Source organism: Aquila chrysaetos, chromosome 24, assembly GCF_900496995.4.
Source record: "Aquila chrysaetos chrysaetos chromosome 24, bAquChr1.4, whole genome shotgun sequence".
NCBI classification, from domain to species: Eukaryota; Metazoa; Chordata; class Aves; order Accipitriformes; family Accipitridae; genus Aquila; species Aquila chrysaetos.
Window position 1 is genome coordinate 4,447,144 of NC_044027.1, and position 27,960 is coordinate 4,475,103.

The 27,960-nt window shown below is 47.2% G+C and overlaps 2 protein-coding genes across 3 annotated transcripts; both read right to left on the reverse strand.

Moving 5' to 3' along the window:
- Positions 1-952: 952 nt before the first annotated feature.
- Positions 953-14,576, reverse strand: LEMD2 (LEM domain nuclear envelope protein 2). 2 transcript variants are annotated; one of them, XM_029999380.2, is made up of 9 exons: positions 12,879-14,576; positions 11,491-11,531; positions 10,703-10,778; positions 9,378-9,454; positions 8,651-8,730; positions 6,139-6,284; positions 4,983-5,084; positions 4,789-4,891; positions 953-3,590 (listed from the first exon to the last, which is right to left on the reverse strand). In XM_029999380.2, exons 1-9 carry the CDS (start codon positions 14,506-14,508, stop codon positions 3,440-3,442), a joined length of 2,406 nt encoding a protein of 801 aa, XP_029855240.1. In that variant the 5' UTR covers positions 14,509-14,576; the 3' UTR covers positions 953-3,439. The 2 variants fall into 2 exon arrangements, with proteins under 2 accessions (XP_029855240.1, XP_029855241.1); XM_029999381.2 differs by lacking the exon at positions 12,879-14,576 and adding an exon at positions 12,087-12,694 and having other exon boundaries at positions 1,352-3,590.
- Positions 14,577-19,352: 4,776 nt separating this feature from the next.
- MLN (motilin) lies at positions 19,353-25,642 on the reverse strand. Its single transcript, XM_030000337.2, is given in 5 exon segments — positions 19,353-19,453; positions 20,269-20,377; positions 21,802-21,918; positions 23,455-23,578; positions 25,609-25,642. Coding segments are annotated over 4 exon segments (354 nt in total). The 5' UTR covers positions 23,575-23,578; positions 25,609-25,642; the 3' UTR covers positions 19,353-19,445.
- Positions 25,643-27,960: the final 2,318 nt, after the last annotated feature.

The following is a 27,960-nucleotide window of genomic DNA, read 5'->3' on the forward strand; positions in this document are numbered from 1 at the left end:
AACTTAGCAACCTACACTGGGTAAAAGCATCTGAACAGGAGTGCAGGTTCAGAGGAGAGATTTAGCCTTGCATTCCCTTTTGTTCCCATACCTTAGCAACAACTCAACGCCAAAGAGGAAGTAGCCAGCTCCCACCAACTTCCACGGTAGCCACAGAGCCAACCTCCTTCTGTGCTGGTGGAAATCTCCCCCTTTGTCACCCAGACCTACGTTATGAAATTAATTAAACATTTCTCTAACCAAACACGAGTGAGTCAACCATGTCCACAGAAGTTACACAATGATGATTCACGGACTACTCGTGCCGTTTCAGGAGTAGACTTTGAAGAAGTTGAGACTCGCAGTAGCACATATTCTGAGTCACTGACACTCAGGTGAGAGAGGAATTGAAAACGCTCAAGGAAACGAACTGTAAAGTCAAGTCAGACTTGTCATCAAGACATGCTTATGTGTCTTCTACTCACCAGGCAACCTTGGAAGCCTTGGGGATCTGGTAAATAGGCTAAGACTTGACTTCTTACCTTTTTCCATGACCCATATCCCCCCTGTTTTACAGAGCTTTGTAATAGCCTTGCTTAAAGCGTATTAACCCTTGGGACACAAGGAGGGAAGTGATGTGTCCAGGACAAGCAACAGCATGGGAGCAAGGGCAGGAAGGGACATCCACCCCACTCCAGCACCGTATCCAACACTTCCCTCATTACATCCCAGTCTTCCTATACCATCACCTGGCACTTCACATCATGTCCCAAAAAACAGGCGAGCTAACCACAGCCTGAGGATGCCACAACACAAAGGATCAGCAGCTTGGACCAGAGTCAAGATTTTCTGCAGCAGCTGTTGACTTCAGACACCCAACGTGCGAGGGATCAGCCTTTCAGAGAACGAGTGCAAAACACATGAAGCTTGAGGCACCCTCATTCACTTACCACAGACTTATTGCACCATCCCATTCCCTGCTTTAAATAACTGCTTTATTATGGGCCACAGGAATACTGATCCATCTGCTAAACTAATATTTACAGTTTCACAACCCTCCCAAGCCGTCAATCTCTACAAAATGCAGCTAAACAAGCTAACTGCTTTTCATACACACCTCTGCTTAATGCCAACTATTCCCAAAAGAGATTTAATTTGCAACCAAACACTTCAGACTGCTGGCTATTGCGCCGAGATCACCGAGCGTCACAAGGATCCACATTGTCTCATTAGGCTGTCATGCAATTCCCATGCCATCTTCGGTCTTATTCTTAGAAACTGTGAGCTCTCCGGAGCAGGATCTATTTGATCTGCCTGAGCGAAAGCACTTGGAACAATCTGTGATTAATAAAATAAAAATAAAGGTAACAAATTATTTGTAATAAATTTATTTTATATATTGATTTACAGAGCTAAACTGAACATATAAACAGCACCAAGCCAGTGAAACTTATTCTACAAAAACAAGTTTAATACAAAAAAGATGACTGCAATGTCTGACTCTTCACTTCTGGATTTGGATGGTTAAAAAAAGCTAACCCAAACCCCACAAATATTTTAAAAAGGCTTAAGAATGTAGGCACCGGTGTTTGCAAAAATTCCTACTGCAGCAGTGACGATCTCGTTACAACATTTTAGAAGAATCAAGGCTGCCTTCACTTTATCCCCTATTTTATTAACAGTGGAAGAAGCTGGTCATTGTCTTGAAGACAGCTGTTGAGTCTCCTCTTCCGTGCAAATGCCCTACCCTTGCAACCAAAAAGAAAATACAGGGTAAGAGTCAACTCCACGCAGGGTATTTCCCATTTAATGGGAAAGACCTGCCCACGTTTTGTTCCTAGAGAAATCTGCTCTCTCCACTTGTTTTAGTTGATGACCACCAGCAGGAGGTATGTAAGGAGTCTCTGCAGTCCTTCCGCAGCAGCCTGCATGGTACATAGGTGGAAAACCCCACCAAAGCCGGCAGTGGGGCAGAGAAGTGCAGACTTCATACCGGGAGGTGAGCAGGGACTAGCAGAAGGAACCAACCTTGTACGTGGCATCACCAGCCTGCAAAGCAGGGAGCAGGGCTTCGGCAGCCATCGTAAGCTAACCCAGAGCCTGAAGAGAAAGTTCTCCGTGCATCCAGCATCAGAGGTGAATGAAAGCATTCACACTGTACCCATGATGCTAAGGAGAACAACATTCACTGGTTACCCGGGTTCAAATCACTGCTGGCTTCTTTCTGCAGGTTTTACCAGCATATGCCAGAAATTAATTTGGTCCCTGCTGTCTTAGTGGTGAGCTGGACGGCTGTTTTACAATATTGGGAAGAGCAGATCAGCAGTATCTCTGCCTAGCCTAAACTGCCACACACAGGTGCTATTTTCTTTGAAACAAACACTCATTTGCTGGACATAAAAAGAAACTTAAGTAACCAAATTATTATAGATACAAAATACAATGCCTGTAGTAGCACAAACAGAGGATTCATCGCTGCTCCTTGTACCTATTCTGAGGCTGCAGGAACATTGACTTGGCAATCCCTGTACTGACACTCCACGCGTGGTACATCTCTGCTCTGACATACAGCACACACATTGCAGCTGCCCAGGTTAAACATGTACATTCAGCCCTAATAGCCTTTCCAAAGCTGCTCTTTAACAGCTCATGAAGCAGTCCCTTTGGCTGTAGCCACAAGAAAGCGCTTTCTGAAGCTTCCTAGATCCTTTATTTTCCACCCAAATTCCCCCCACCCCCCAGAAATCATAAAGCACAGAGACTGCAGACTTAGAAGTTATAACAGGGTCACAACCACTCCTCCATCCCACCCAACCCAGCCCAAATGACCAAGGCACATCAGACTGCCCTCCCTCTAGGACTACCTTCACCTGCCTTCTCCTCCTCTCCCCCATTTTTAAAGGGTGAAGCCGACACAAACATTTTCCTCGCTAGGAAGCAGCAAGTGCTTTCATCAATGTTTTTGTACAGATAAAAACAAATTCTAACAAAATGCATCTTAACTGCCACCCTAATGTTTCCATGGGAAATGTTAATCTTCTTCAAACACATTCCCTGATGGACGTTGCCACCAGTTGGCCTTTGCAGAATTGAGGTCAAATTTAAAATACCTAAGCATTGTCAGAGAGATCCTAAGTCCCTCCATATTAGGTATGCTTTTTCTTTTTTCCTTTTTAAAAAGTTGTTCTAGGTTTGCTTCTCTACGGAAGCCAGATATCTGCTGGAAGGCTAACTTTGGTGCAATTCTAGCTTCCCACCAGCTCAAGCCCATCTTCTTTCCAAGCCAACATTATTGCCCTGAAGTTTTGTGTGTGAAGATTTTCAGAAAGAAGAGCAAACAGATACGCGCAATCCCCAAGCCTAGGAGATTAGGACCATGACCTGCTCTTTCCCACCACCAGAGAAGGGGCCGTCCCCTTGCAGAGGTCCATATCAACAGTTGCTCAACTTCTGCTCCTCCTCAATGCTCTGAATCTGAGACGTAAGAAGGTTGAGTCCATCTCCACACAAGCATATCTTCTCCTGCTACTCTGTGCGACTCTGTCTGAATCCGTGACTCATTTGAAGCCAGAAAGTCCACAGCTCTCTCCCAGACCCGCTTCATTTTTTTTCTGCAAGAAACAGCAACAAACAGAAAATAAATTAGAATCATATCCTCATTGTGCCTTCCTGCTTACAGCAATTGTGGTTGCTGATCAAGCTACTGCTAGCTGCCTCCTGTTCCCTGTGCAGACAATAAAGGAGATTAAACCAGAATTCTGGTTGAGAAGCGATTTCAGGCCCGGACATGAAAACAGAGGTCCTGCCTGGGTGGGGGGCAGGGGCTGGGGGGAGGGAAGAAGAGACTCTCTGTCAGTACCAGTAATAGATGACTGGCCTGCATTTCAAGCTCAATTTGTATTGCAAAGGGACTCGATTAGCAAATTGCCCTCACCCTTCCTGCATGCAGAGAGATCTCAGACCAGGGAGGGCAAACTGAAGTTCACCCCAGTTTTGAATCAGTGTCTAGTAATTCTGGGCACCACACACACAGAGACGGGTTTGAAACAGCTGAAATTACTACCAGTAGGAAAGGAGTTTTGGGACTCATAAAGAGTGCGGATGTTTAAGACTTTGCAGCACATGTAGCATTCTGTGCCATAGCAACATTTAACCAAAACACAAGAAACATTCCTGCAGAGATAGAGCAAGTGGTGCATAAACCACCAAGAACCAGGCTGCGGCCCTCTGGCCCCACCACCCAGGAAGCAACTATCTCGAGCACAATTCCTTTTTGAAAAAGCGCCAAAACCAGCCATCTCACTTTATCTCCCTTTCAAGCTGCCCAACTCAAACTGGTAACTTTCCAGGCAGCAACATACACAACCACTTCAGAAGAGCCTCCCAATACCCTATTCAACTCATGGGAAGGTTTGTTCTGAAAAGCACAGCACCTGTCGGGAGGATAAGGTACGATGGCTGAGAAAGAGGATAGCATCCTACACATATTAGATGAAGGAGAGAAAATCAGATGCTCCATGCCCAAGCAAAACAAAATCCAATTACTGTTTGATAGAACAATGACAATACACCTGTGTGACTGCACAAAATATCAGCCCTGGGACTGTCACATTAATCTGCAGCAGGTTAAGACACAGCCTGAGTTATGTCAAAATCCTTTATAAACTGAAAGGCCAGACACACTCTTCCTGCAGTCCAGCTTCCCATCAATTGTCTGCTCATGGTCTGTTGCCCCGTAACTGCATTTTTTTAGCTGTGCTGAATAACATCATGCTGACAGCTCTCCTTAATGAATAAAATTCAGCTCACCTGCTTTGAGGAGGGATGAGGCTGTCCCGAACGTGGAAAATGCCAACATAGGGGTAACGCTCCAAATTCCTTTCCCATTCCTTATAGTGGTCCTGGACAACAGCTGGAGGGCAGGAAGACAAAACAGTGAGAGACCTCAACACTGTAGAGAGGAGAACAGGGCTACTTGCATTTACAGAGCTACTGGATTCTACCTATGATCTTCTTCACCATTTCATACATGGCTTGTTCTTCTTCCTCCATCTTCCGCCAGCGATACCTAAGGAAGATTAGGATCCCCCAAAGAGTTACCAGACCTAGAAGAATAAAAACAAATGGAATTCAATAACTGACAGACATGTACTTGCTGGATGCTAGCAGTTTTATTTCTGACGCTGCCTCTCCCCAGAGGCAGCTTTCACTCCCTGCTACCCAGGCCTGCTTGGAACTGAATCCAAGCAATTCATTTTGTTCACTAGCGCAGCTGCGCCCCACAGAAACCTTGGTACTGACAACATCTGCAGCAGAAGAGCACACGTGGATGTGGGAAGAAGTGGTCGGAAGGCCTCGTCACAGAGGTTTTTTTCCTCCAGCACCAGAAACCTCAGCACAACCACAGGGCTTCAATTCTCTAAGTCCCAGAGCTATCTCTTTGCTAGAGGCCTCCCCCACAATAATCACTTAGGAAGACTGTCAAGCTTCACTGCTCCAAAGATAGCTGCTTGATAAGGAAATAAAGCCTGGGGCTCCAGCACCAGCCCAAAATTCAGGAGATCTATATTGAAGGTTTAGCATTGACAAATGCCCCCATTACGACATGAGCTAACTTTAGTATCTCAGTCTCTACAATAAACATAACTATCCCCTTTCACCCCCACCTTGTCTGGCTAGATTATAAACTCTTCTAGTCAACACTCATCTCTCGTTATCACCTCGCTCAGTAAGACCTCTGTCTCAGCTGGGGCATGACAGACTATTCCAATAAAACCTCTAACACTGAAATGCTACAAGTCATTATTAAAGAGGCTAGAAGACTTTGCAGCTTAGTGTAAGAACAGAAAGAAAAACCGAATCTTTTAGGTAGGTTAACACACTTATTTTGCAGACCATACTAATGGGTACTTGAGGAATACCCAGAGAGCTAATCAGCTTGCTGATTTAAAGTACGTGTTAAGCACTCACAGCACAAGAGCAGGTCTACAGGTCTCCCTCTGCTGCCAGAACAAAGGTTAATTAGAAATTAACTCATCAGCAGATTTATTTCACCTCTGTTAGTAATTTCATATGTCTGGGAGAACATGTGCACCCGCACAAGTTCATCTCTACAGCTAGCAAGGGGAGAGAAGCTGATTACTAACACCAATGACTTACACCAGAAAAACAGGAAAAGGTTCATAATGGCAGTGACCACTGCCCGACGGAAACGGCAGCCGAGCCCCATCTGAGGATGGGCTGATTCGAGACAGAACACTTCCTCCACTTTGGTAACTGGTTCCGAAAGGTCTCTGCCTTTCAACCTGATGGGAAGAGGCAGAAAATCTTCACTGAAGAGAGCAGACACTCCAACTGCAGTCTTTAATCAAGACAGGGAGAACAAACAGACTGCGGATGCAGTAACTCGTTCTGTACACCACATAGAAAATACACCAACATCCTTGCAGCTCCTCTTTCCAGAACATTTTGGGACTGGCTGCTTAGCAAGGAATGGATATGGCTTTAGAAAAGGCAGCAGGGCTGGAACTCCCACTGGTAAACTGAAGTCTCCCTCTGCAGACTCTTTGACAGCACCTCTCGGCGTGCAGAAGATTAAACTTTAAATTGGATTCCCACCTCCCAGCACAGAGAAATGGAAATGTTTACTGAGTCACTCATCAGCAATTGCAGAGAGAGCAGTTGAGGGAGACTGTGAATGTCTGTGGAGGTTGTGCTGTTTTCCTCAGTACAGATGAGCATAAACAGTTTAGCTAGAAAAGTGACAACGCATCAACTGTATCTGCAGTGAGAACAGACACACCCTCGGAAAGCATTCATGGCAAAATCGATAACACATCCTCCTGCAAAATCACTTCTACACACCTGCTGTGCTATCCGATATGCTTTTAACTCACTTCTTTATATACAGATCTACCCTGATGTGGTTTCCTTATTAGATACTCTTAGCCAACAGGCACCAAGTAATCCAAGTGAGAGCCATCAGATTCACAGCAATTGGACTAAAGGGGATTTTATTTTTTTAAGCTACTAATTCATTCTATGTTTGCAATGAATAACCTATTAGACAAAGATGTTTTCTGAATTTACTAGTGCACAGCTCGCAAACTGCTGACAGCTTGTATTTGGTTACTGGATTCTACAGTAGCTGGAGACACACTGTTGTCTCCCACCCCCTTGTCTTATTTACAATCCAAATTGTAATTCCATGAAAATATTTAAAATATGCAGCAGAATCACCCAGTACAGAGCTCATTTTCAGCTATTCCTCTCAGACTAGCACCTAGAAAAATAATCTCATGTAGCATTTGCTAAAAATGCCACCCGCAGGTTTTTAAGCATGCTGAACACTCATTCTGCACGGTATGCAGACTTCATGAAAGTTAATCCTTTCGGCCAACAGCCGGCAGAGTTGCTAATTATGAAAATAAAAAAATGGGAGTGTATTGTATCACACGGCTCATGACATGAGCAGTACTCCTGTATAAAAATATGAATTTGAAAACTCTGGATCCCAGCGCACCTACAAATTCAAACGTGCCACTAAGGAAACTATGTCCTGTCCTGGGAATTTGCCACACATCAGTAATCAAAGCAGTAGTCACTGTCTGATCCTTAGATCACAGCAGCAGCTGCAGAAATTTTTTAGAGAAAAATCGAGCAGTGGGAATTCATACAAGCTATGCCCACGAACTCAGGCATTACTACTGTTACAATTCATTTAATCAGAGATACATTTAGCAACGTTAAAATGCAAACAAATGTTAGACTTCAGAGTTAACACAGACTGGAGGCAGCCCACACTTCCCGGAGGAAGATAATGATGTCTGCAGACTCTGGATAACAGTCTTCCATTAGGTTATGGCCTGAATGTTGTATTTTTTACCTGAAAAAACTAGTATTTCTGTTATTTCTCATACACTGAAGAGACTGCTAGCCAAGAAACCCAAGAGAAAAAAGCCCCACCGATGACTGACCAACACCTTACGTAGTCAGTCAGACCATTCATTTTAACATGTACTGCGTGTTCTGCCAGAAAGACAACTGACACTAAAGAAAAGATACCATTCAACAATCCACTTTTCTCTCCTCCTCATCTGGACTTGCTCCAAAGGATCCCAAAGCATGGGTGATGTTACCTACTGAACAGGGTGCTTCGCTGTCCAATAAACCTTTTGGTCAAGGGATGCAGCTCCACACAATACTGAAGCTCTGTCTACACTAACAGTACTGAAGAAAAGGTATCTTGGGAAAAGCGAGTACATGGGCAAGTTTAAGAAGAGTACTGTAGTCGCAAGACCACGGGCAGGACACCAGGAACACCGCTTCTAAACCTTGCAGGAACCACGACACAACCGTTGATAGCCATAAGCAGCCCTGACCTCAGATTTACACCTCATCTGCAAGACGGCACGTTTGCGAACGCAATGTCCCCCAGCGCAAAGGCTGGGAAACAGACTCCCAAGGAATGAGCTCAGTTGCCAATTTTTGCTGCAGGGCTGTACTTTTCATTTGGAAGCTTGCCCAGCAAGCACTGACAAAGCCAATCCCAGATTATCTTCTGAAATCTAAAGAGGTATGGGAGCTTTTAGGGCACACCACACAGGACGTCAAATTACATATCAGCCAACACCGAGAAACGGTAACTTTGACACAGTGGGCTTCCACTTACCATATTCCTAAATCCTTGTTACTGTTTAGTATCCAGTGCAGGGCAGCTTCAAACTTCTGTGGGGAACTACCAGTTATATTCTGTTCAGAAGAATCCATAAGAAGGTTAGTTCTCCGTTCATTTACAATGCTGAATAACATTATTTCATTACAGTAGTGGGAGAACTCATTCTATGCTGTCTGTCCCAAGGTTAATTCTTATGATTCTGCAAACTGGAGGAAGGAGAACTAAATCCGAAGGTCTGTCTGGACTAAAGTCTTCTGACTATGGTAGATGATGCATGAAGCACTCTGTGAAATAACACTGTCCCAGACTGTTAAGACTAACCACTAAATACAACATAATCTTACTGGCAGTTTACCATGAAAGAAATGGAATGCTAGATCAAAACAGTCTGTCTTCTGACACTTTGGGGTATAGAAAAATCCTTCTTCTGCCCAGCCCTCAATCCAGGGAAATTTCTGGTTTCAGAAGACTGATGACTATGGTGAAACAACAAACCATTAAGTTAGATTTACAGGGGCTGAATCAGAGATGTAGGAGAAGATTATTTTCAAAAGAACTGCTGAGAACAGGACTGGCCAAAGGGGAAGTTAGAGATACGGGAAAGAATCAAAACAGGATGAGGAAGTAAAACAGATGGTGAATTGCTTTAGTATCTATTATTTATTGCCTTATAAGAGGCTAAGCACTATGTTATAACAATAGCTGTTCACAGCCTACTCACCACCACGTGATCCCTCGCTTCACTAACCCAAATGCATTTGCTTTTTAGATTCTCAGGGTTTCCGCATTCAAAATTACCTGGTAAAAAGTAAAATAGAAATAATGTTTTGAAAAAAGCCCTTGAACAGTTCAGAAATACACTGAACTGTCTGAAAATGCTATCCTTTAAAATCGGCTATAGCTCTGGGCAAAATGATTACAAGATAAGATTGATATTGTAGGCAGATAAGATTATGACTATTAATAAAATGCTCAGCCACTGCATATAGGTTGGATAAGGGCAATCAAACCTCATGCTTCAGTATGTGAGCTACTCAACACAGAATGAGGGGAAAAAAATGCTGTTTCTCCCCCTTGCAGAGTACATAACCGCCTCTCTGACCTCACGGCCTGCAGAGGGGCTCTTTCCATCAGGTATCAAACACTGCAGTGCTAGAGTTAATGATCAGCATTCAAAATGCTTCTAAGGACCCTAAATCGCATCTCTACCTTCCATCCAGGCAGAGAAATGCTGGCGAGGAACTAGATCTTCTAAATCTTGCTTCACAAAGTTGACTAAACAAGTGCGCTAAGAGACTACGCAAAACTGGTGGAAATTCTGCAAGTGCTGAAGTCTGATTTGAAAAGATTTAGAAATTATGTGAAGCTTAAGTATCTAAAGGCTTTAGCCTTGTTGAGATCTGAAATTCAGAAAATGGAACTTAAGCACTTTTACCGATTAACACTGTTATACCTCTTGCTGAACAAGTTTCTACTCATACACTGAATTTCTAGCAGCCTTCTCCAACACAAAATACTAGTTAGGGACCAGATTTGCTCATATATAGTAGAGACTGGCTGAACTACTGTGCTCGGTTAGCTCCTCAGCTAAGAGAGCCTGTCTTACTCTGTACTGAGAGAGGCACTCACATAATCAGCTGCCACATTTCAGCAGAGAGCTGGCAATTTCTTAAGTCCCTTTATTTGTACGAACACATCAGCTTACGCTTACTGGCTCTGAGTGTCTTGAAGACAATTTCAAGATGCTGGTAGAAAAGAACCATAAAACTGAATATTTCTACCTCAAATTCCCAATATATCAAGTGCAAATAAGGACCACTCCACAGGAGCACAGTGATATGAGTGCATTAGCTAAGCACTATTCAGAATAAAAATAAACACATCTTTTCCTATTTTTCTATTACCTGACTTTCTCAGAGCTCTTCAAGTGGAACTGACTGTTCCATACACCCCTCTCTTCAAACTGAGGTTAAAAATGTCCAGACAGCTGGGAGAGGCAGTTTGCTGAATGCTCGTAAGTGTTTTATAATGACAACTGGAACTTACCAGCTTGTATGGACAAGTAGTTATACAACTCGTGCAGCACGTTCATTATTACGTCCTTCTGTTTAGCTCGACAGAACTGAAAGTCAGAAACAGGTAACAAACATGAATAGAGCGGCAGCAACAGGACAGTGGTCAGACTAGCTAAAAATACCAAACGAAAATACTAGTAGTGGGGTTTGGCTCAGTCATGCACCACTAGTTCAAATTAAACACACCTGCAGCAAAGACCTACAGTTTCCGAGTCAAAAGCGAGCTAGTGCATCCTCTGAAATTGCCACCAACTCCCCCAGCCCATAGCCCAGACTGCACCACCAGACATCCCCTCTGACAAACTATAGATGGATTCTTTGCCTCCAGAACGTCACAGGAGATTAAGCATAACTCTGAGTCCAATACAAAATTTTCTCTCTCCTAATAGTATATTATGATAAAAGAAATAGGGCTGTACAAACACTTTATGATGGAGTTCAGGGAATTAGTTGGATTAAATCTTGTATGGTTAAAGCTGAACACAGCTTTACTGCAAACCAGTATCACTGCTGTTACAACTATTGAAGAAATTGATTCACATAATTGGGAATCTAAATTTTTATCTTTGGAATCTCATATACAGTCCTAATTTAATCTGGCCCATTAATTCCAAGTCATCAAATCACATTTTTTCTGTAAGACGATAGAACTGACAATTTTACAGTGATACTGACATTAGTGGAATTTACCTAGTATAATTACTCTTCTGTGAGAATCCCCTATCCACAGTACTTGAAGATAAATAAATATATGCTTACATCATCCGTTCTTTTGTCACAATCCACAGGCAAGAGATTAACTATGAGAGAGAAGAGGAGGGCGAGTTAGCTGGCTGCAAAACATGAGCTTTGATCAAGAACGTAATTATCTTTTTAAAAAAAAGGTTCTACTTTAAAGCCCAATTCTGCTATTCTTAATCTCACTCTATACAGTACCTTGCTATGCAAATAGCGCATTCAAAGCACTGCTTTGGTAGGCAGCACTGAAAGCAAAACAAATAAAACAGATGCAAATGATGAACCCTGTTCAGCTGGAAAGTAAAAACTGGGGTCTGAATGTTTTAATAGCTCCTTTTAAGTAGATGTTTCATGCTCCTCTACTACCTACTGCTTTGCACTGATCTTTTACAATCTAGTAATGCCTTTCGCTGCACGCCATGGTCACCTGAAATATCACGGTGATAACAGGGATTTAAATCAAGCCTCCTCAAGGCAAAACCAGAGGATTTATTTTAGTTGGAGCTGTTAGCTCTGCACATTATGGCCTCTGGTTTAACAGACCCCTCCCGCCCCAACAATTGGATATACACCGGCCACGAGTCCACCATGCAGTACTTTCTAGCAATCTGAATTACCTGAGAATCTAAAGAATTACCAGCTGTGATGCAAGATTTCCTGCTTCAAAATACTATTGGTTTTGAAATATCTAACCAAGTTGTAAAGGGTGCATCAGAAATTTACTGACATTGGACAGTTTTATTCTGACTTTGAGAAAGCAGGAAACAGCTTTCCCAGCCCATGCAAAGTGCACAAACACCTACAGGCACAGTGTGCCAAGTTTCAGGACTCGCACCTTCCCAACCACATCCCAAACCCCTTCTTCCTTCAGTTCAAAGCCATGAAGTGACAATATTTCCATCTACTCTAGCTGGGGAACTCTGCTTTAAAAGCCGGGTGACGGGGAAGCCCCTTTTCACTTCTCAGTGAAGCTTTGCCACACTTGAAGTGCTGAAGTACCAGTTCAACAACTGTACTTCTCACGTGGCCAAGATAAAGGCCACAAAGGGCTGTGCTGTGCAGAAGCTAACATTAAAAATACACAACGGGCAATTACACAGACATTATGTTACACAATAGGCACTCATAAAATACATCCTTGGCCTAGCAGGAATGTCACTCTCCATAAAACCCATGGTTCTGAAGAACTGAAGGCCAAACTCATTTGAAAAAAAGCACACACTTGACTTACTTTCCATGACTAACAACGTTCCCATGGGCAAGGGGGGATGGAAATGGGGACAGAAGCAGAGATGTCAAGTTATGGCAATGAGAATGATAAATGCGATGGCGATGGAAATAATAAAGGGAAGGCAGAAAAGAAAGGTGAAGAATAAAGTCTAAAAACAGGATTAAACCAGTGCACGTACAGTTCTCCTCTCTCCTGTCAAGCCAGCCTGACCCAATCATCTTCACCGCGAGGATGCCCAGAAAAATCAGCAGTAGCACAAAGCTGGCGAAGCAAAGGAACTGGGAGAGATAGTATTCAAGGCCTTTGCCCTTTCCTTCCGTCTGCTGCTTGGGGGCTGACCGCAACAAGTGAGTGCGGGAGGTTATTCCCTGTCCTGCCCCCGACGCTTCCCACCGGCTCCCTGAGGCCACCCCTGCATCGGTCATAGCCCTCCACGGGAACCGCCGGATCAATCCCCCTCCCCGGCTACCAGGGTTCAGATCCCTGTCTGCCTCCTTCCGAACACTGGAAGCCAAGTCCTCTTTCCCTCTCCCAAACTGGTGACTCAAAGCCCCAGGTCCCGCTGAGGTGCCCCAGTGGGTGCTGGGTGTCACCTCGCTTTCCCGCCTCCACAAGCTGTTAGAGAAGAGCCCCTTCCTTTCCCCTGCTGTCTCCCACTGAGCTCGGGAGCTCTGCCCCCCAATTCCTCCTCCCGACATGCCCCAATGGCTCCTGGACTTTAGACCCTCAGTCTCATCGCTGGAAAGGGGTCTGGAGCTGAGCCCCCCGCTCCTGCCTGTGGAGGTACCCCATGGGGACGTGGAGCTCAGGCCCCCAGCCCCATCCAGGGATGTCCCTGACCCAGCCCTGATGCCAAGCCCCCCAGTTCTCTCTACAGATGGGCTCCACTGGGATGTGGCGTTTGACCCCGAAAACCTGTCGAGTGACGGCCTCAACCCAGTGCTGAGCCCCCCACTTCTCTCTGTTGACATGCCCCACTGCAACGAGGAGCCTGAGCCCCGAAACCCATCCAGGGATGGCTCCGACCCAGCGCTCAGCTCCTCACTTCTCTCTGTAAACGTGCTCCATTGGGACGCGGAGCTTGGCCCCCGAAACCCATCCAGGGACGCCCCCAGCCCAGTGCTAAGCCCCCTGCTTCTCTCTGCAGACGTGTCCCACTGAGACATGGGGCTCAGCCCCCCAGACCTATCCAGGCATGGCTTCGACCCAGCCCCAAGCCCCCCACTTCTCTCTATAGACGTATCCCACTGAGAGGGGGAGCTCAGCCCCCCAAACCCACCCAGGGATGCCCCAAGCCCGGCCCCCCCACTTCTCTCCACAGACGCCCCCCACTGCGCCGAGGGGCTCAGCCCCCCAAAGCTGTCCCGGGACAGGCCTCCCTCAGCCCTGGAGCCGAGTCCTCCGCCCCGGCCCGGGGGGGACCCCCGGGAGTCCCCCCAGGACAGCCCGCCACCCTCCCCAGACGTCCCCCAGCGGGACGCGGGCGGCTGCACCCCTTTCTCCTCCTCCTCCTCCTCCTCCTCTTCCTCCTCCTCCTCCTCCTCCTCCTCACTGTCGCGGGCGGCCCCGACGGGGCTGAGGTTGAAGCCGGAGCGCTGCCGTGAGGGCGAGGCCTGCTGCGGCCTGGCGGGGGTGCGGGCCGGGCTCGGCGGCGCGCCGCGGCCCCTGCGCTTGGCCGCCGCCACCTCGGCCCGCAGGCAGCCCAGCTTCTTGACGTAGACCTTGCGGGTGGTGGCGGTGATGGGCCCCGGCCGGTAACCGAGAGCTATCAGCTCCCTCCGGAGCTCCGCGTCTGTCAGCTCCGCCATAGCCGCGGCGCTGACACCAGGCCCCACCGGAAGCGCCCTGCGAGTAGGGAAGCGCGGCCGCCATCTTGGGAGGGGCCCGCCGCACCGCCCCCCCACCCTCGGGCGGCCATCTTGGGAAGGGCAAATGAGGGGCTCATGCGGCCGTCTCTGTCCGCACAGCCGGCGCCATGTTGATAAGGGAGGCGGGGACTGAGCGCCATATTGAGAAGGTCGGGAGAAAGCGCTGCTTCCCGGATACCGCTCCCGCCATCTTGTGAAGGCAGGGTCGCTAGTTCCGCCATGTTGGGGAGGTCGGGGGCCCTCTCAGAGAAAGAACGGTCCCGGGCGGGAGCTGTTGCTCATCTCTGGAGAGGGGAAAGGGGGGAGAAATGGCGAAAGCGAAGGGCAAAAGCAGCCTTAGCATCTGGGGCCGGCCAGTGTCAGCGCTTCGTCACTCTGGGGGACCCCGCTCATGAGCAAGCAGGGAGCTTGAGCACCTCTCACCTCACTCTGAACAAGCTACACTGATGTTTTAACACTTTTAGGGACATCTATGAGGAGAAAGAAGTGTCTTTCCCAGCCACCTGCCACCCCCACACACACGTTTGCCTCATCCCTCTCATCGCTGCCAAGTTACAGTCGTTTAACTGGCACCCGTCAAGCGGGCTGGAGCTTTGCCACCGCTTTCAGCAGGATCAGGATCTGGGTCCTCGGGATATTTGCCGGGGAAGGAGGTTCCTTGCATACTTTGCAGCCTAAAAAGGCAAAACCAAGCATCGACTTGAAAATTTATTTTGGCAAGGCAGTGATGTACAATAATTGCTTTTTCCTGCTGCCGCCTATAAAGAAAGTAATGAAAGTGGCTGAAATACTGTGGTGTAATATCAGAATTTAATTAAAGATAATGAAAAAGTAGTGATGAATGCATGCGGGCTGTCTGTGCATCGCCGTTTTTATGATCGACGCATGATACCGGAGTGGTGGAAACTTGGCGGTCCCTCAGGAGCGGGACCTGCAGCAAGTGGGAGATGGAAGGGGCTCCGGGTGAGCTCAGCATGGACACCCACCGCAAAACTGCTAAACTGTGCCTCTGCGACATAAAAACTTCTTCAGGGATACCCCTCCTCTCACGCTCACTTTGCTGCCGTGCCCTTCTTGTTTAGGGCACCAGAGAAATCTTGCCTCGCTCTTCCTGATTTATGCAAGAAAGCAGCAACAAGATGCTGAGATTTGTTAATCTGATTAGCAACAACAAATACATACTTAGTAGAGGCCAGGGAGCCCATTAAAAGAGCATACTCCGTTCCGATGGGAAGTGTCAATGTGCTAAGCCAAGTGCCCCCTGCTCACTAACAGGAATGCACAACTGACAGCTAATAATTTGGAGCAGTGTCTAACATAAATACAGAATTAGAATATCCCCTTAGTATACAGCTTCTCTAAGCTCATAGCTTTCAATCTGGAGAAGCTCTGCCTAGACATGCAGATGCATGCTGGCATCTAAGCCTGAGCTGATACAAGCCCATGAATTAAGTGAACTCCTCTTGCTTTGGAGAAAAAGGACAACAGCAAGAAAACTAAAACTGTCCTTTCAACTTCTTGTGTTTCTGGAGGTCAGGAAAGTTACACCAGGACAGAGTTTGGCCCAGCAGCCTCATTGCATGTCCTTCGGAGTGGAGAACATGGGAGTGCTGCTTGAGAACTGGAGGGCTGGGGAAAAGCTGTGATTCCTTTGAAAAAGGGAAGTTGGCAGTGCCTATGCTCGGCAGGAACAGATGCCTCTTTTCCGTGGAGAGAAATCCACAACCCCTCTCACTTCCTCCCTAGCAAGACAACCCTCGGGAGCATCCCTGGAAGGTATCTGGACACCACGGAGAAGGCCGCAGAAGACAGCCCTCTGTCTCTCAGACATGACAGAGCCTATATGCCCACGGACAATCACCTATTTGTTCCTATCACCTTGCCCGCAGTGCCGATGATGAGGCTGACGGTGGATTTTCTGCCTTTTGCAGCCCCGCAGCTCTGGGCAGCAGCAAAGGCTGCCGGGGTGAGCACAGGCCTGCTGATGCTGCAGATGGGCTGTGACGCTCAGAGATGCTCGACAGTGAAAAGCCAGTTTCCCAGCCCACGGTGTAGCTCTCAAATATCTTGGCTGTAAATATCCTGAGCTGGATGTGGGAAGATGGGACAGCGAGGAGGGGGCAGCCTCCGCCTTCCCTGCTAGCCCAGAAGCTGCCTTAGGCCTGCTGGCAGTGACTCAGATATCGAATGGCAAGAGCAGGCGTGCCGTGCCGTCTGCTTCTCCTCTTGAAGTAGCAAGACGGGACTGGTGTAAGCAGAGGGGTAGAAATAGATCTGCACCATCTTCATAAGGCGCCTGAAGAGAGGAGCGTGCTGCACCCCGAAAAGCACGGGCAGCAGATGAACCCTTCTACCCCTAATTGAGGGGCTGCTGAAAAAAACCTGACATCCCACCCCCCCCTCTTCTTATCCCATGGCATTTGGACGACAGTCCTGCATATGTCACCAGGGGAAGTGTCAAATCTTACTTGGGAGCCAACTGTGCCAATTTAACACCCTGTCACTCACAGCCACAGCACAGGTGTGACCCAAGAACACCGCTTCTCATCCTCCCGATCATATGTCATGTCCTCAGCCTGCCATGCTTCTTATTAGGTTAGAAAGTCAGTGCTGATTTCATTCTTTTCTCTCCTCCTTCTTCTCCTTTCCCTGCCTCTTTCCCCCAACTGTTTGGCTGCTTATCCTGTCACAAAACTCTTGTTTGGTTTCTGGAGCTGCAAGGTCTTCCTACCTGCTTGCAGGCATGGACTCAGGTGCTGCTGGCTGCTAAAGCAGCCTTCCAGGGCACTGTGGATACAGATCTGTCCTGCAACTTGGAGACCATTTTGCTTCTTAACAAGAGATATAGCCCTGACAGTGGGAGTCATGCCTGGGAGGATGGTTGGAGTCCATCCATCTTCTCCTTCCAGCAGAAGAATATCTGCTTCTTTCCCACTATTCAAGCCCCTGTGGCTGGAAGGAATTTAATTCCAAAAGCTGAAGGCCCCCTTGCACTTTGGTGCCTGTTTGGACAGCTCAGTTATTGCTGCAGGACAGGGCACGATGTTCATATGGTTACTGTCAGAACCAGCCATACGTCCCTGAACTCATTTATAGCTGGGTCAACTGGGAAGAGCCATTGGCACAACCAAGGATGGGGGTAAAAGCAGACCTTTGCCGCTGCAGCTTGTCTGGGCCAAAATGTAAGAGCAAAGGGAGATACCCTAGCAAAGTCACATTGGTGGATCTCCTTATGGAAGTCTCTGCAGCATCAGCCCCACCATCACCGTGCTGGGAAATGGTCCAGGAAGCAAATCCAAGAGGCTCATGTTCACTTTCTTGCTATCATTGGGCAACATTCCTTCCTAGATGGCACAGGATGGAAAAACCACTTGAGTGAAAGAGCTGGGCAAGAGGGAATGCTATAGAGACAGCTCTGACCTGCAGTGGAGCTTATGTAGGTTTTTAGGAGCAGTCTGCCCCTCAAGGGGAAACTCTCCTTGTTTTCCCATGGCAGTGCAAATTTAAACCTGGGGTAAAGGTTTGGGTCTTTCAGAAGGAATGAGTCAACAGTGCTCCCTTTGCAGCAAACAGCCTTGTCTCTGATCTCGCTGAATACCGGTGTAAATGCGGTGCAGCTCCTCCAGTGATTGCCATGCTGGATCTCCCATGGATATCACTCCACTGCAGACTGATTTGCACTGGCTGAGCTCCTAGCCCAGCAACACATGCAGTTGCTTTCACTTTCAGCCTAATGGAATGTATTATTCTCTATCTTCCAACCGCTCAGACTCATTTATAGTGATTTTATAGCTCAACCTGCCTCAGCAATAATCCCTGCAACCTTTAAGTTACACTGAGCTGATCAGTCCATGGACTAGGAGTGTGCCTTTGAATCAAATGTTAAAGCTGGAATCCACTCCGTGCTGGATGTTGCATTATACATTGGGAGATTTCTTTTCTGCTAAGGGATGGCTTGCAGCAGAGAGCATACTGAGGAGTGTTGTTCTAGCACAAACACAGCTATTTAAATGAGCCACAGTGAGAACAGAATTTGTGTTAGGTTGGGAGGATATAATTGGATTGAAATTGGATATATTCACATACATACCATTGATCTCATCTGTCCTTACTTTACATATGTTGGATTTCCTGCTGCCAATACAGAGGAGCAGCTCTAAAATAAGCCGAAGGTATGTAAATGGAGAGCAGTATGTTCAAGTGGAATTATGATTTCACCTCTAGGTTTGTTTGAGATGCAGAAATAAGGCCAGAGCTCTGCGTTGCTTCACACACACTGTGCTGGTTCTCACCGTAGCTATGGGAGAGGTGGTCCTCACAATGATATTCAGATATATATCGCCTGGGTGAGTAAGAGGGGGTTAAGAGCACAGGTAGGAACTGCAAATCAGGGCTCCTGCTTTCTCCTAGCAGTGCGGGAGAGAGTGCCCTCCCGCGTCCAGAGTGTGGAGCCTGGTTAGGGACACCCAGGTCCCCCACCCAACACTCCTCATTCTCCACTTGTGACAACCAGTTTGGCTAGGACGTCCGGTAAATATTTGCCTCAGTTTCCCACATTGCCAAAAGGGAGGGCTAAAATTTATTAGTCCACAAAGATTAATTACTCAGGCTTTGCAATGTGCTTTGCACTTCCCAGAAGGACGGTGATGTTCTCTAGAACTGGAAACCCTCCCTCTCTTCTTTCCCACACTTGCGGCTTGCCATCTGTCTGAGAGGCATGCAGAAAAGAAGACACAAATCCTCCATTTAATTATACTGCGCATTTTATTATCTCACCTCAGATTTTGTTGTTAATCTCTTTTACAGATTTCATTTACATAAGTGGAGTCTTTTAGCTTTAGCAAGCTACATCGCTTTCTTTTCTGATTCTGCAGATATCAGTCAGCTAAAAAGAAAAGAGAGGAAAGAATAAGTGTCCTTAAATTTGTCATTCAGTCTTTCCTAGGCTTTATATATTGTTTCCTCCTCCTCAGCTCCCCAACTAAAAAGCTAGAAGGCAAACTGAAGTCAGCACAGCCAAGACAGAATAACAACTCCCACAAGGATAGAGGGACCTTCTTGTTTGGAACGTTTAAGCCCAGATAAGACAAAGGTCCAGAGATAACTCTAGTGAGACCCATTCTACCATCCCTCAAGTCTGCAAGCAGGAATAGCTGCATAACATACTGCCTCTGGATAATTTCTTTTGCAATTCCCATACACTAAGAGCAAAGTCCAGGGCTGGATTTGTTAGCACTCAACACCTTGAATTGCAGCTAATTCTAGCTGTAATTAAGTGTTAGTGTTAAGCCCCTGTGCAGGGAGCAAGGTGTTCATGTCTGACTGTAGGTGTTGAGCTGCCTCGCAGGTGTAGCTTGCGTTATAAGCTCTGTTGGAAACTGCACCCTGGAGGCTGAGGACTTTTGGGGAGGAGGAGTAGGGAAGTGGGAAGCAGCGCCAAGGAGAGCTGCTGGGAAGTGTTGCAATGCTGCTAACAGTCAATATCAGCTCTAGGGCACAGACAGCACCCTAGGAGAGTGAATAACCTTCCCAGCAGAAGAGTGTGTACATGAGAGCTGGTGGGGTATCTGAGGACTCTCTAAAGTGAGCAAACATGACACAAAAGCCCTTCTGAGGAATATAAATAACTCCATGATGATGAGCTGGTGAGAGGAGGGAAAGGCAGAATTCCCAAGGCATAAATCAACCTCCTGACCATACCGTCTGGGGTGTCCTGTAACGTCTCTGCTAGCAGTTTCTCCAGGACATCTTGGTATTTTTCCAGATGCCTTGGGGTGAGCCACATCCCAGCTCTGACAGGAACAGCTAGCTGTGGAGGAAGCCAGAAAAGTCAGAAGGAAAAGATGAGGAGAGCAGAGGGAGGCAGGTTGGGGTGCTTTGACCCCACTTTGCTCAAATCAGTAGAGGGCCTAGGGCTGATTTGAAGGGAAGAGGTTGATCTTTATATGGGTAAAAGCAACATTTTGAAGTCATTGCAATCTTGTGCTGTTAAGAATGCCAAAGTTTTCATGCATTGGATCATCTATGGGCTGACTCAGAAACACAGATAAAGGTACCTCCTGGCAACAGAGACTGTAAAGAAGAAAATTGCTGAACCTTATAACCCTCCACTACCTCACGCCTTTACCCTTCAAGCCGTCAGTTTTACTGATGCTGGTGAAGCACCCTGCCTTATAGTAAAGACTGAGGATGAGACATCGTCCTGCTTCCAGACTGACTGACTGAGCCAGCTGTGGCTCAGATGCACTCAAAGTAAATAGAGTTGTTCCGGTCAGGGCTGGAGGCACAGAAGGGCTTGTGGTTGCAGCAGGGAGGGGTTGTGGTTGCAGCGGGGAGGGGTGTTAGACACTGGGATGTGCCAGTTATTTAATGCTTTGAACTGTGAATCCTTGCTGTTTAAATCCTGTTATTGATCATTGGTGCACCACATTTGCGAGAGCACTTGCACATTAACCTGCGTCTTGGCAAATTCCAGTCTAGCTAGTCCCACTGCCCGTCCAGCTCAGCCTCTCCTGCAGTTAGGGGTGGACCTACACACTCCTTTTGCTGGCAGAGAGAATGGCCGAGCTCACCGCAGGAACGGCTGCACGGACAGGGCAAAGAATTCCTTGTATTCAGGTGGAAAAGCACAATTTTCAGACTTGGCTAACCAGGTAAGCATGCCTTTGAGGGCTTAGACTGGCACTCAAATCCCTAAAATTGGCAATTTTCTGCTCTGTATACAGACTTTGGGGAGGTGTGGCTGTATGGGCCCAAGTTTATAAATAAGGTCTTGCCGGTGCAGCAGACTGTGAGATCGGAGGTGACACCCGCCAGCTAATCTGGAGCTGGGTGAAAAAGTGACAAGTTAAACCCAGAGCTGAAGCAGAGCTGCAAATTCCTGCTTTGCAGTTGGCTGGTGTTCACTGAACGGCAAAGACAGACCTCATGTTGTTTCCATCTTCCTAAGGGAGAAGCCAGGTGGGTCTGAGGGGTGACCAGGCTGTTGAATGTCCAAGATAATTTGTAGGGTGGAGGTAAAACCCTTCTCTGATGCAACCTTGCTCAGTTGCCTGGCTGGGCTGGCAGGAAACGGGTAGTGTTCCTTTATATTGACTGTGAGCTCCCTGATAACAGCCACTGTCTTCTCAAGCAGCACCACCAAACACTCCTCAGTGTGCTGTGGGCTGTCTCTTGGGCTACTTGTCCCCCTGTGTGTCCTCGTGGGCTCCTTAGTTGTATGGTTCAACGTACCTGGATGGTCTTGACCTTGTTGACATCTGTACCGGATTGCTCAGAGAAGCCTTCCTCTTAGAGCTGCTGCAGTGAGGTCAGGGATTTCTTCTGCCCTCCTTTGTTCCTCTCCTTTTCCTGCAACTTTACAGTATAGAGGAAATGGGGCAGTGGTGCTGGGAGCAGCATTGTGTGGGTACCAAACCTGCTCTGCACCATATCAACAGTGTGATGCCCAGCAGCCAAGAGCTGGCGGAGCTGGGCACAAAACCAGAGGGACTGGAGGTCTAACCGCTGCCTGGAACCAATGTGGCATCCTTCCCCAGGGCCACAGCTCACTGGAGAGGGACCCATCAGCTGTGGACAGCATGGCCTTGGGGACTGTAATTCTGACATGCAGCAGAGGCTGCAATGTTGGGTATAAGTTCGGGTTACAGGATTGCATGTAAAGATCTGTAGCAAACATGACACTCCTAGGCGACTACTTTGATCTGTGCAAGATAACACTGTCAGCAGGATGTGGTAGCCAAGTATGCTGACCTTACAGAGCTATTCCAGAGGTCTGGTCCTGGTGCTGTCCTGTAGCAGTGGCAATGAAGTTTAATAAAAGCCTGCACAGCCTCAGTGCAAATGGAGAGCTCTGTACAGACGTTACATGTTTTACCAGCCTTTCTTGCAGGTCTCTAATGTCAGTGCTTTCCCATTTATGGGGCTAAACTTGGCTTCAGGACCCTCCCTTTCTTCCCAGGCCAAAGAGAAAAGCCAAAGATGCTTTGGGATATGACAAACACGACAGGACATGTAAAATGCAGTGAAGGCTGTGGTCAGTGTCAAACTGCCTGCTTGCTGTGCACTTCCTTTGGTTTGAATGTGTGCTCAGAGGAGGAAAGGCAGCCTTTCGAAGACTGATTTCACCCACGTACATCTAGGAGACCCTCAATCACTAGCAGATACATAGCTACAACGGTTGTGATGTATGAACAATCAATTCGGAGACCGTGCGTGGGTCCCCATCATCTTCCTCAGGGAGGCTGAAGGATGACTGTACTCCCCACAAAAAGCAATTGCTATCCAGTGAGCAGATAGGTGTTGGAAACAAGATTTCTCCCCAGTATCAATGGGTTGTGTCATGCGGGGGAAGCTCAGTTCGGCTGTGTTTAGGAAGACGCAGTCTCTGAGGCTGCCTGCCTCACACCTTTCAACAGTATTAGTTTCACATCAAAAGAAAAAACATTCTCCTCTCTGCACATCCCAGAGGTGACAACCATCTGGAGGATGGTTAATTATTTGTTACAACAAAAAGACCCATCAGTATGGTGATGGGAGGCTGCAGCTTCTCTATAAAAATTACAGCCACTAGCATGGAGGAAAGAAAAACAAGACCCACTAGCTGCAGATGATAACCCACGCAGGTCTTTTAGTTCTTATGTAAAGGAGTTCAGGCTCTTCCTTTCTAGTCTCACATCTTGAAAGTTGTCTCTGCCCTCTCCCATAGCCCTTAACTTTGGGACAAGTGAAGGACTGCCAGTATCATAGTATCTCCTATTTGAACAGAAGGGGCAGATGGTGGGAATGACAGTGGCACAGTGTGCACTGACAGAGCTTGGGGGATGAGGGAGGAAGAAACACCTTTCCTGGTTTATTCAGGGCTCCAGCCCCTGTCTTAGGGGTTACCTGCATTTTCTGGAAGTCACTCTTGGTGAAAAAGGGCACGAAGCCTTTGGTCTGTTCAGCCAACATGGACACCACATACACCAAGAGCAAACTGGCCACCACCTTCTTCGAAACCATCATGAGTCTGAATGACACAGGAAAGAAGATACCAGTGTGATAGTAGAGAGGGCCATTTGACAAGAAACTCCTTTGGCTTTTGATCAGCTGCAATCAAATTTATCCACCAGCTAACTAGAGGTATATTTACTCTTTCAGTTGCTCCTGAACTGAGAAAAGAAGTGTCTTGACTGACAATTCTCCTCAAACCTTTTTCTGTAATTCTCCTCTCCTCTCTTGAGCAACATCTCCAGAGACTTCAAGCCCAACCCTTCAGTACTGTTAAAAACTCCTTCTGTTCTGCAAGCTTTAGCCCTCTAGCTGTCCTGGTTTAAGACCCGCACACATCCAGAGCAAAACGCTCCCATCAATCCCACTGACAGCAAGGGAGACAGAGTGATGCTGTAAGAGAGAAAAACCTTAAGACAGCTGTTTTGATAAATTTTGTTTTCATATTCCTCACCCCTGAAAACCTTTCTTGATGGACTGAATCTTTTAATAAGCCTCACTGGGTCCAAGAGAGCTGGGAAGGGCATTTGCCAGCCCAGCTCCATAAAAGCCTAGTATAAAGGGCTTTAAAAACTACCTTCTGAAGCGATTTAACAGCGACTTCACGTCAGAAGAGGACTTACGTAAACATTAAATGTTCTCTTTAAATATTAAAATATTCTCTCTGGATGAATTTAATGAAGTCTGGTCCCACTTACTCTTAACTACTCTACCTGATTGGAGCCTGATCCTTAATTAGTTTCAGAAACCTCTTGGTTTGGATGTTATTGAAAAGACATTGTTAGGTCAAATTTGACCCTTAAATTAGATTTCCCATAAATATCAGCTAGTATTGAACCGAAGGCCAGTGGAAGTTAATAAATATTCCCTTTCCGTAGCACTTGCCAATCACATCCCTCCGCTGTGTGCCAGGCCAGCTGCGTGATGGTGAGCAAAGGAGGCTGTAGCTCCTTTCCTTTCCCTTGGCACTGCTTAGGGCAGCTCAGGTGCCATCTCCCCCCTGCCCACCCACGCTGGGTCATCAAAGCTATCAACTGCACCGGGACATCGCCCTGAGTGACCCAAGCAGATGTACTGTTTGCTGCAGTGATCAAAAGAGGATTTCTCAGGCTCTCCCCTTGTAATACAACATGTTGATATGCATATGTGCTGATAACATGGTGTTATCTCAGTAGCATCAATCTTTTGTGCCTCTTCATTTGTTCTATTACCGCAGTAAAATACTGCCATATATGAAGAAATAAACCCAGTCACCTCCTTCATCTCTTATTGACTACCCCTTTGTGAATTGATCCACTCCCCCTTCCCCCGGAGAACGCCCCCCCCCCCCCATTACTCCAGTCAAAAAATGTCATTTCTGAATGTCCCTTCCTTATTTTGTAAGCAGGACATGTCTTTCAGACCTGACATCTCTAGCTCAATGCCTCTCCAGGCAGATATGTACTTTGCTGTTAGTGAATTTGCTTCCCAGCTACAAAGAGAAAGCACAAAGCAGGAGGATCCCAAGATCAGCATCAGCACAACAAAGTACTGCAGTTGCATGGGGCCGGCTGCAGCATTGCCCAGCTCTGCTTATGCCTGCGTAAAATGGGGTGAAATGCCAGTTTGGGGGCAGGAGGAGTGAACATCCACATGGTACTGGTGTGTGCACAGTGACAAGACAGTACGTTTATCTACCAAGCTGCCTTCCAAAAAAATCAAATCATTACTGTCAATAGGAACTCTCTGTGACTCATTTTCTGTCTGTTCAAAGCAGCTCCCTGAGTGCAGAGGGCACCCACAGCTCCCTGCACCTCTGCAGCATGCTTCGGCGTCTGCTGGGTGCTCACGACAAGCAGGGAGGCAGGAACTGGGGGAATCGATGCTCTGTGAAGGAGGATAAGCAGAAAGCACCTTTCCCCTTGTTTAAGGCATCGATTTTGTTTCCTCTTTTGTCAGAGCTCTCTCTGCTGAACCCGACACATGCTAGTAACACCAGCATCTATCTGAGCACCCATGAAGTGCCCACCCCACTGAGCTTGCAAATGGGAGCAGAGACCAAGCACCTACCTGACAAGCGCATCCACGGGATGCTGGAGGTCAGATCTCTTCTTGCTCCTGTTCATGCCTGGATGCTCCTGCTGGCTTTCCCACCCTTTATATATGTGTAAGGGCACTGGTGTGCAATCACTTACCTGCACGGGTGCCCACAGTTCCAGCAGAGCTAACAAACAGCTACCTGGTGTGCATTGAAACGAGTTTGCTAGACAGGGAATGTTGTTATCTGCATCGGATTTTTAGGAGTTTCTTGCTTCCAGGAAGATCACCTTTCCTCCCTCCCCAGGCTTCTGTCTTTAGGCTGGCAGCTGTTCTCAGTGGGTACCACAGTGGGATGGCGCATCTCTGCCTCAGTTTCCCCATCTGTAAGATGGAGAAATTCCTCTCTCCCAGCTTGTCTATTTAGCTTATGAGCCCTCCAGGATAAAGCATTTCTGATGTGAGTGTACCAGTGGTAAAATGATGCCTGTGTCTTAATTATATTTATACTGTAATGTGGACAAATCATGATAATAACAAACAATGTTGCCACAAAATAAGCATAATGCATAATGAATTTTGACCCACCAGCATTACAAAAAGCCATGGTCCTCATGGGGGACTTCAACCACACTGGTATCTGTTGGAGGGACAACGCAGCAGGGCATAAGCAATCCAGGAGGTTCCTGGAATGCATTGATGATAACTTCCTTCTCCAAGTGATAGAGGAGCCATCGAGGAGAGGTGCTATTGCTGGACCTTGTTCTCACCAACAAGGAGGGGCTGGTGGGGAATGTGAAGCTCAAGGGCAGCCTTGGCTGCAGTGACCATGAAATGGTGGAGTTCAAGATCCTTAGGGCAGTGAGGAGGGTGCGCAGCAAGCTCACTACCCTGCGCTTCAGGAGAGCAGACTTTGGCCTCTTCAGGGATCTGCTTGGTAGAGTACCATGGGAAAAAGCCCTGGAGGGAAGAGGGGCCCAAGAAAGCTGGTTAATATTCAAGGATCACCCCCTCCAAGCTCAGGAGCGATACATCCCAACAGAGGAAGTCAGGCAAAAACACCAGGAGGCCTCCATAGATGAACAAGGAGTTTCTGGGCAAACTCAAACACAAAACAGAAGCCTACAGAGGTTGGAAGCAAGGACAGGTAGCTTGGGAGGAATACAGAGAAACTGTCTGAGCAGCCAGGGATCGGGTTAGGAAAGCTAAAGCTCTGATAGAATTAAATCTGGCCAGGGACGTCAAGGACAACAAGAAAAGCTTCCATAGGTACGTCGGTGGTAAAAGGAAGACTAGGGAAAATGTGGCCCTCTCTGGAAGGAAAGAGGAGACTTGGTTATCTGGGCTATGGAGAAGGCTGAGGTGCTCAATGACTTTTTTTGCCTCAAGTCTTCACCGGCAAGTGCTCCAGCAACACCACCCAAGTCGCAGAAGGCAAAGGCAGGAACTGGGAGAATGAAGAACTGCCTACTATAGAAGAAGATCAGGTTCGAGACCATCTAAGGAACCTGAAGGTGCAGAAGTCCATGGGGCCTGATGAGATGCATCCATCCATGGGTCTTGAGGGAAGTGGTGGATGAAGTGGCTAAGCCACTATACATCATATCTGAGAAGTTGTGGCAGTCCGGGGAAGTTCACACTGACTGGAAAAGGGGAAACATAACCCTCATTTTTAAAAAGGGAAAAAAGGAAGACCTGGGGAACTACAGGCCAGTCAGTCTGACCTCTGTGCCTGGCAAAATCATGGAGCATATCCTCCTGGAAATTACGGTAGAGCACATGGAGAATAAGGAGGTGATTGGTGACATTGTTTCACTAAGGGCAAATTGTGCCTGACAAATTTGGTGGCCTTCTACAGTGGGGTTACAACGTTGGTGGATAAGGGAAGAGCAACAAACATCACCTACCTGGATTTGTGCAAAGCATTTGACACTGTCCCGCATGACATCCTTGTCTCTAAATTGGAGAAAAATGGATTTGACAGATGGACTGCTTGGTGGATAACAAATTGGCTGGATGGTCACACTCAAAGAGTTGTGGTCAACGGCTTGATGTCCCAAGTGGAGACCAGTGATGAGTGGCATTCCTCAGGGGTTGGTATTGGGACCGGTGCTGTTTAACATCTTTGTCGGTGACGTGGACAGTGGGATTGAGTGCACCTTCAGGAGTTTTGCTGACGACACCAAGCTGTGTGGTGAGGTTGACACGCTGAAGGGAAGGGATGCCATCCAGAGGGACCTTGACAAGCTTGAGAGGTGGGCCCATGAGAACCTCATGAAGTTCAACAAGGCCAAGTACAAGGTCCTGCACATGAGTTGGGGCAATCCCAAGCACAAATACAGGCTGGGCAGAGAACGGACTGAGAGCAGCCCTGAGGAGGAGAAC